This window comes from the organism of the source record quoted next, unplaced genomic scaffold (assembly GCF_019419815.1).
Source record: "Pyrus x bretschneideri cultivar Hongxiangsu unplaced genomic scaffold, Pyrus_bretschneideri_v1 Contig15, whole genome shotgun sequence".
NCBI classification, from domain to species: Eukaryota; Viridiplantae; Streptophyta; class Magnoliopsida; order Rosales; family Rosaceae; genus Pyrus; species Pyrus x bretschneideri.
This window is the reverse complement of record NW_025999446.1, coordinates 5,691,751-5,701,493: the sequence shown is the minus strand read 5'-3', so window position 1 is coordinate 5,701,493 and position 9,743 is coordinate 5,691,751. Positions and strand designations below refer to the sequence as shown.

General features: G+C 36.8%; 1 protein-coding gene across 1 annotated transcript; it reads right to left on the bottom strand.

Moving 5' to 3' along the window:
* Positions 1-5,227: 5,227 nt before the first annotated feature.
* On the bottom strand, positions 5,228-6,866 carry LOC103939290 (transcription initiation factor TFIID subunit 15b). Its single transcript, XM_009349356.2, has 4 exons — positions 6,656-6,866; positions 6,078-6,481; positions 5,848-5,924; positions 5,228-5,543 (listed from the first exon to the last, which is right to left on the bottom strand). The coding sequence occupies exons 2-4, from the start codon at positions 6,461-6,463 to the stop codon at positions 5,524-5,526; spliced, it is 483 nt and encodes a 160-aa protein (XP_009347631.2). The 5' UTR covers positions 6,464-6,481; positions 6,656-6,866; the 3' UTR covers positions 5,228-5,523.
* Positions 6,867-9,743: the final 2,877 nt, after the last annotated feature.

Genomic DNA, 9,743 nt, shown 5'->3' with positions numbered 1-9,743 from the left:
ACTATCAGGGCTGCAAAAATATTGAGATAAAAACCGTTATTTTGGAAGAACTTGATTGCATGATGATATGGATCAAATAGTTTAGTGCGGAATACTTCATCGTCAAATTCCTAAGCGTAGCGGTAGGAGTGTGCTGATAACGTATTATAGCCTATTTTATTTAACAAGAGGAAAAGGCCAGCGACAGGGAGATAAGAGAGAGAGATGTGTTTGTAGAATTGTAGGGGATTATGTGTGTTATTCCTCCCTACGTAGTGCGTTTATTTATAATAATAAGAGGGAGAAGAAATCCTTCATCCCCAAGGAATACAAGTCCATATAGGAAAGAATATCTAGAATAAAATATAATCTAAGATTTATATAGTCACACTTAAACTAGGAAAGTTTATAACATATTTTCATTAATAAAATAGATTAAGAAATCAATCAAACCGTAATTTATAGGAGTCCTCGTTGTATCTTCCTCCTATCCTCTTGTCATTGTCTTCTTTCTTCTTAGGATTACGAAATCAATACCCTAATTTTTAAATGTCACTATTACATGCAAAGCATTTGATCATCTCTTTTAACCACAAAAAACGAAAACAAAATTGTTGGTATGAAAACGAAAAATCACAATAGGATGAAAAGCCATGGTTCTAGGCTTTTTGTATTTTTTTCAATTTTTTTTTTTTAATATCATTAGAGTTTGGATGGAGTGCCAATGAAGATAGGAGAAGGAATAAGCGAATGGGAATGGGGGATGAGATTGGAGCTACGAGGATCAATTGGAGATATGAATGGAGTTAGAGCGGGTGAAGAAAACATAAAAAAATGCAATCAATTTAATTTTGATATAGGTTTGTAATTAATAATATATGAAATTGAAAAATTCATTTTAGCTAATGTGGGTGTCCAACTTATATGCCACCTAAGTCAACGTCACCTGTGTCTCGGTGCAGCTGGCAGCCGCGGGATTAGGTCGGTGAGGCTGGAAGCCACAGAGCTAAGGTCGCTGTAGTTGGAAGCTGCGGAGCTAAGGCAGGCTAGGGCCCGATCACGCGCAAAAGGAAGAAGCCCTGAAGTGTTGGGCTTCATATGGGGCTGGGGTGCTGGGCTACGGCCTGGTGCACTGCCCCTTGTTGTTTTTTTTTTTCCCTTTAACAATCTTCTGAATATATCTAGTATTTTTGTGCATGATTTTTACAAAATGTCTTCCTCCGAGTGCAAAGGTGATAAATATCCCCCACCTAAGTATCGTCAAGGTGAGTATTCTGGATGCGTAGGATACTTCAGAGCTGCATAAGCCAAGATTATCTTTGATCTATTGTTCTGAGACTTTCTTGAGGAATTTAGGCAGACAACCCCATCTGCGATTCATGTGAGGCGCGTGAAAGACAGAAGTAGACATAAACCATGCATTAACGGTTTTCAAGCTGCGTGGAGAGTTATCAAGCTTGATCCATACTACTTCATCTTGGGATTCACCTTTTCCATATTGTTCTTTTTCTAAAAGGTGATATATCCATAAGGTCTGCTCTTGCAGTGTTCCCCCAATGCAATATATTCATGCCATGGTGGGATTTTCCAAGTTAAGTAAATCCTTGATCTGGATTTGACCATTGACGAATTCTGGTATTCCTTCGAGAATGGTCATAAGAATGGCTTGAGGGGGGTAGTTAAGGTCTACGCACTATAAGTTTTTATATTCTTCAACCAAGGGTGACCACGAATGAACCAATGACACTCTAGGATATCAGTGGTGAGTGGAAGTTCGATTCTTAGTTAAGTTGCGTGTCACATTGAAGTTTATTGAAGGTAAACGAATTGATTTATTCTTCGTCTGCTTGAAATCAGGTAGGGGCTACTTTTAACTTTGGATTACTGAATATCTTCTTTCCCTGTGCAGATGTGGAGTTTGGATTGACTCATAAGAATAAGCCTAACATGAAGAATGTGTATCTTCGTGGGGAGACAGATGAACTTACCACCTAGATAGCAGATTAAGCGAATTAAGAAAAAGTGTATGCTCCCCCGATTGTTATTGTCAAGCTTGTTGCTAATTTTAGTAAAAAGAAGAAAGTAGTTTTGTCACCTGCCCATGAGCCATCAGTTAAGAAGAAACCAATGACTTCTTATGCTACTCGTGGAAGTTTTATTGCTCCAAGAAGCTTGTCATCGATCTTTCTCCTTCAAATGATAAAAAGAAAGTCGTTGAGCTTATGACGTTTGCCAGTCTGAAAGAGCTAAAACCTTGGCTGACAAGATTGCTTAACGTAATAGTTCTGTGCTGCCCCCAGCGTCTGGGTTTGGAGATTGAGTAAAACGTCCATCTGTGGCTAAGTCTAGATTGGCTTTTGAAAAGCTCACCTGCTATAAGAATTGGGAAGGCAGATTTAGCTGCTAAAGAGGCGTCAAAGCCTGTTCCTTCTGTTTGTTGTCATGTCAAAGTTGCCTGCCAAGAAACAGGAAACTACTCTTGATGGCAGTTATGAGAAGTCAAAAGATTATATACCTAAAGACTTTTCTTATATCCACTTGCTGCTCAATTCTGACTTGCTTACAAATTCAGCTGCTTGGAATAAATTTGTTGAATGTGTTGGAAAAACAAGGTGATGAGTGTCTTTTCGAGGTGTCCTCCTGATGAACGAAGAGCTTCTATCCTTGCTATAATGCAAAAGACCCTGATCTTAATTGTTGAGACCATTCGTCATGATAAGGATACAATTTGTGATGCCAATGAAGCTGAAGCTTGTAATAGTAGTTAAAGCTCATTTTGCCAAGAAAATTGAAATTCTAGAGGCCAAGCTTGCTGAGTTAAAATTGAAGGGGTTCATTACTTTTACCTCACTTCGGCAAAGCTGGAACCAGTTCATCAAGAAAATAAGGATTAGAAGCTTGTGCTTGTTACTTCTCGATTGCCAATGAAAGCAACACAGAATGATAAAGAACTAGACCCACTGAGAATCCAAGATCTGGATAAGGTTTACTCGGAGCTTCATTCTGCTTACTTCGCAAGGATCAGGAAATTATCACTTTTGCCAACAAAATGAATTGTCTTCAGAACCCATGAATTTGCGTCCAAGGATGAGGAGCTGAAGGGCGTGTTGCTCACCAATGAGTTCTTGGATAAAGATTATGATGAGTTATGGAGTGTCAATAAAGACCTTGGTAAGGTGAATAAGCAGTTAAAGAGGAAGAAGGCGAATCATGAAAGTGCTCTTACTCAGACTTAAGTCAATTTCTACAAGATGGGATTTGTTGACCATTTTCAAGGAAGGTAGCTTGGTTGTGAGTTTTCTAAAAAAAGATTTGAAGACTTCCTCTATCCCCTTGGAGGATCTGCTCGACTTTGACTTCTTTGCTACTGTAGATAGAGCAGTTGAGGGTAAAGTTGCTGAGATAGTAGTTGTGGAAGATGAAGTGGTAGAAGTGCGAGTTGCTAAATGCAAGGTGGTTGCTAAGGAGCCCGAGATCATCTAAGCTGTTGATAGGTAGTCTGGTTTAAATGCTTGGAAAATTCTTTTTCTTTTTTCATCTAGATTTTGTTTCTCCTTTGTTTAGCTTGTGTCAGATTTTGGTGGCTTTTGTGCAAGTTTATCAATTTGTTAGAAATTTAATAAATTGTTTTTTCGCTTTACTCCATCCTTATAATTCAATTGCCTTGGATGTTCGTGAAACTTTGCTTGATTCAAGTGTCTTGCATAATTTTAGCCATAAAAGTGTGAACTAGGGGTGGGTTCAAAAAACCGAAACCAAAGTAAAGAAACCAAACCGAACCAAAAACTTTTGGTTTAGTTTCAGTTTTGATGGTTTGGAAACTGAATCGAACTAAATTAAATATATATTAATTTTATTTATTTATTTAAGTTAGGTATTCATTTTCTGTACCCAATTTCAAGTCAATCATCAACTTAATTTTAGACCCAAAATGTTCTACCTCAATCTTGGCTTTTTGGACTAGGTCTCCCCCCAGAATCACCTTTTAGCCAACAATTAATGTCATGATTTTTTTGCCAACAGCCATCCTATTGTTTTCCGGAGTTTCTGCAATTGTGGCAATAGCCATTGCAGAGAGCTCCACCTTGTGCTCTTGCATATACCTCTGCAAATCAATAAAGCACCATACAAACATATATACACACACATATATGTATGTGTTTGTATGCAAAACATTCGTATATAGGCAGAGAATTTTTTAGAACTCTCAATTCTCCCCCAGCAGCTCCCTGTGAATTTTTTATTTTTCAAAAACAATTTTCATCTTTTATAAAATAAAATAAAAAATCAAAACCGAACCGGAACTGGAATTGAACCGATAAAAACCGAACCGAACAAAATTGAAAAAAAGATGGACTGAACCGAACCAAATATAACTTTGGTTCAGTTTTCAGTTTTAGCAAAAAATCGAACCCACCCCTAGTGCGAACTGTTTCCACAGCTTTGATAAAAGCAGGCGTTCCTAGTCTAGGCCATAGGTTTTGGCTTTTTGGGGCATTGAGTTGCTGAGTTTATTGTGCTCTACTGCCCCTGACCATGTGATGCTGGCGTTGCCAAGTTGGTTGTTGACTTCATTGGTCGAATGAAAGTCGTCTGAAATTAGAACATGCGTGTGCAACTGAGGCAAGGTTCCATGAGCAGTGTACTAGAGCTTAAGTGATCTTGTACTTCACAAGGTCGAAGAGTGTGACACGACGAAGTCTTTCATAAGCTACCAGAAAGTTGTACTTCACTTGTAGTATGAGGTTGCCAATACCTTGAGCTACGTAGCTCGTCTCACAACATGATATAATTCAATGTGGATATGAAATTTGCTAACTAGTCACAATAAATGTGTGCAGTTGTATGGAAATTCATGGACAACAATTCAAGGAATGTGATGCACTTTTGGGTCATGAATCTCTTGAACTGCGTAGCTTGTAGCGTAGCATGATAGAGTTCCATGTGAACACGAGAACAGTTCCTTTGGTGCATATTTGCTTTCTTTCCTTTTTTTTTTTTTTTTTTTTTTTTTATCTCCGTTGGTATATAGCTTGCTTTCACAGATATATATATATATACACTCGTTTACAGTTTTTAAATACTCAAATATTCCATGGACCACTCTTAGGATAAAAGCATTCTTGATACTCGGGATGGAGCATCTTCCTCCATCTTCATATATATCCTCCTCTTTTCCCCTCTCTAGAAATCAGTATCAGAAAGTAATTAATCAATCAAATATACCGGCAGCAAGTAGATGCTTCAATGATCCAAGATAACAGCAGAGAATTAATTCGATTAATAGTACTTGAAAACTACATTCCTTTCATATCATAAGAAAGCTCACAAAATAATGCCAAATGATGTAGCTTAGTTAAAGTGCATCATCAGAATTCAACTTAAGCACTCTAAAAAGATAAACATCCAGAAAATGGAAAGAAGGTGGGGAAGGAGAAGGGAATTGAAAAAGGAAAAAAATATAGAGGGTGAACCATCTGGGCCACTATAGTGGCTAGGTAGTTCATGTCATCATAAGGGAATCATGTTCTTTTCTCAGTTCCTTCAGCAAAATACAGCAGTGCCTGAATAAGATGAGAATCATATTTATATATTAGTTTAAAAAATTATAAAAATAAAATAAAATTAAGAAAAACAAAATATTTGAAAGTAAATATATGTTTAATAAGAATAAGGGATGAGTGGTGAGCTCCCAGTGTAGAAAGCTTTGTTTTGGGGTTTGAGAGGGATAATGCTCCGTGTCTTACATTATCTTACGCCAACGAGTTAATATCTCTTTGTTATCTATATTTTACTTCAAAATAGTCACGTTTGTGCATATACTCACCGAAAAGCATGAAAATTTTAGGAGTTAAAATGGAAACTTGCCATCGTTGGAGTCCCTTGGAGCATTGCATCTGAAACATTCCGTCCTGCTAGCGAAATTGTGCTCATTGCACCCTGGTCTGTGCCATTTAATTGAACAATTACCATTATTTTCATGACATGGTAAAGTGGTAATATACGCAAACATGATAAAATATGGGAGTAATATTGCGACATATTCATTGAAAGATATTGTGACTAATCAGTAAAATGATAAAATTTGCAAATTTAACCTTGTACAAATCCAGTCTCCAGATTTCCATCCGGAGCGACCAGAGCTACTTCCACCGCTGCCAAAGCCAAACCCTCTGAGTGGCCTAGGCATGTCCCCCTCAAAGCCGCCGCCACCGCCACCACTGGACAATTCGTCCTTAGACGCACCACACTTGAAGCAACTGGAGCGGCTGGCAAAGTTGTGAGCTGCACAGTTGCCAACGGTGCAGTACCAGTCACCGGGGCGGACATCCGGACCAGTGGTGAATCCATATGAAGCACCACCACCTCTTCCGTACTCAACTCTCTCCCCACTCTTTGGATCCCCACACCTCTGGCACGAGTCCCTCCTTTGGAAGTTGAGATGGTTGCACGACCTACAGTTCCAATCTCCTGGCCTGCTCATCTTTCTCAATTTGGACTTCTAGATTTCAGACATATGATAAAAACAATAATGTATCAGTTAAGTGCAACGAAATTCCCCCGTGCCCTCTTAAAAAATTACAACATCATTTTGGCAAACTTCAAATTCTTTACAGACAAACTAACCTAACCTACAAAAGCCCAAGAGTGAACTTGAAATTTGAAAAAGCCTCACCTTATGAAAGCAAAGTTGAATAAAAATGCCTGAAGAAGATGAGACTAGTTATGGTGGAATTTGGTGATTAAAGTGATGTGGCTCGGGAGGTTTTTATACTTGCTTAAGGGCCTCGAGAAGCGGGTGGTGGATTGCACCCAGTAGAGGTTTAGGTACGTGGTTTTTTTTTTTGATATTCTCTGCATCACTTTGTCTTCCTTGAACAATGGAATATCTCACCAAAAAAAAGAACTAAATAAGGAAAAAGAGATAAAGAGAGATTGAAATGGGATTCTGAAGATACTAAATTTCTTTAGGGTTTCTAGAGGTTGCAAATGCAAGAACATTTTCATTATAAATTTCTCTAGTTAATTAGTTCCATAAATGCCCTACTTTATGCATCCACCTCGTATTCTAATATCTATAAATGCCCTAGTTTTAGTACAAATTAGCACAGAACAGAATGAAAAAAACATGGGATATTTTGAGTCTAATGAATTGAACTAGTCTTAGTTTCTCTCTCTGTTTTTATTGTTTTTCATGGTCTTGTTCTTTTGGTTGGGGTTGTCATTATTTGTTGTTAAAATGATTAGCTTGATGTTTAGAATTTAGAATTTGGTTATTTACATTTTCAAAACTTTTTACCAATTTAAATTTTGTCGTCCCACCCCCTTTTCTCACGACAACTCCTTACTTCTCCACTACTAGCACCCTTTGAGTGAATTGGAAATGATTCGCAGTGAAACGGCATACTGCTCTACACGAAATTGAGATGAGAGTTGGAGCAAAATTCCATCGTTATTGTATGTTTCCATCAGCCTACATATATTGTAGGAAACATAGTGATAATCGAAATTCAAAGTATAAAAAGTCGGGTTCCTTCTTATAATATCATGCATTTGTACAGCATATTGAGCAAGGAAAAACATGTTGATTTGACTTTGCTAAATTAATTGTACTATATATAATATTGGTCACGTCCCCACAAAAGGCAAATAGCCTGCATTGTAACCTCTAAACAGAGCGTAACATTGCAGCTAATATCATACTTTTAATTATTAAATGAACAACAACAAATTCTTTTGACCATTTCATATATTTAGGACCCTCATTTGCGCCAACAAGCTTGTTGGCTTTCCTGTTGAGTCAGGATCTTGGATAAGAAAGAACAAAATTCATTGTTTTTGACAAAATGAATATTCTTCACACACAAAAAAACCCTATAGGCGAGAAACGACCCCACCATTCTTATTCTTATCTCAAAATCTATAACTAAGGAGTGGTCAAGTATGGTTTTATGTAATTAGGAACACCCCCAACCCTAAGGGTCTCACTATGCGAGGAAAAATGGTGGTTGCTTTTCAATGTTTTTTTAATATTCTTTTTTGTACTTGGAAACGAAATATTTTTTCCTCCATGTCAAAAGGGTACGTTACGTACCATAATTTCTTTTCTACCCTATACCCCCAGATAGTAAAGGGATATTTCACTTGAGGTCAATTATTTATTTATTTATATATTTTAGGATCAGGTAATTTTCAATTTAGAGAGAGATAAATGAAGAGTAAACTTGGGTAAGTGGTTTTAGTCTTACACGATAAAAAAAAAAATCCATTGACCTAAGTTTGAAAATAAAGTGACTATTTACTAGATATTCAATTTACTTATATGATGTTGGGAAAAAAATTTTACTTATATGATGAATTACAAAATTATTTATTGACCTAAGCTGAATTTCCTAGATATTACAGGAACAAGTTATATGTTAAGCCATCAATTAGTATAAATATAAATGCAGCGATCATAAAATGTGATCCTTTCCATATCTTTCTCGAGTATATTTTACCCGATTTTTGCATGCTATGCCTTATAAGATTATTAACGATTAATACACTAGGTCAAAAGCTTCTCAAGCTCAAGGAGCACTCAGCTACTTCATACCATTCAAATCGGTACCAAATCGTGGCAAACTCCAAATATATAATAGACATGACCTCAAAATAATTGGGATCAAAGGTCAGCTAGTGAGATGATAGGGATATAAGCTTCTATCAATAGGGAAACAACCTGAATTACTAGCCAACTGACGAATCCTCCCTTTGCGCCTCATCATACATTGAACTACTAGTAAGTTCACAGGCTTATTATCTTAGGTCGGAAGCAGTTTACATGATTATGTAAATGATTTCCACACATCAATAGCATTTTTTTTCTTGTTTTAAAATACGGTTAACCAACATGTTAATTACTCGACTCACTAGTTTTTTTTTTATGGGTCAATACTCATTAGTATTTTTTAGGATTAGGATTGGTCATTGGTTCCACATGGCAAGCTTTTTTCTTTAGCCATCTCGATCGGTTATTTCAAAATTAAATCTGCATGCTTCCGCTTAATAATATTCCAATTTTAAAGTATCAAAATAAAAATTGTATAAAAAAAGAATAAGTATCAAATAAAATTCCATTTTAAGAAAAATATTATATTATTCCAAACAAATTAGTCAGGATTATATCCATGAATCGCATGAATCACCCTCTCACATCACATCCAATCTTATGCATAAAATATGATCACACTCGTGCATGTCAGCTGCTTCGCTAAATTAGAGAAGATATGTCACCATTGCCCAAGACATTGCTAGGCACATAGCCAAAGCCAAACATAAAAGCCGTTGCATGGCTAAGGAGCTTCAAACAATGAACGTCCAAATTTTAATAATTGAGAGAACGTGGAGTAGTAGTGGAAGATCAAAACCAAAGGAAGAAAGTAAGAGAGGGGGAATTAATTGGTAGAGTTTCGATAAAGATAGTCGAAGCTGATGGATGATGATGGAAGAGTCTTCGAGGTTCAAATTTTGACCATCTTTTATCCTTTTCTTTTTCTTTTGTCACTAGTAGTACATTAGTACTGCTATGCATGGCTTTTTCACTGTCATTTTTTCCCTTTCCTCCTCACAATCTTCGCTCTCTGTTCAAATAATTAAGGGGATTGAAATAAAAATAAAATCGAATAAAAATTCAAGATTACTCACCATGGCATTTTTCTTGGGGAATGGTAAAGAAGGCTGTAGCAAACTGTGAAAAAGCAAAAAGAAAGGAGGGGGCTGAT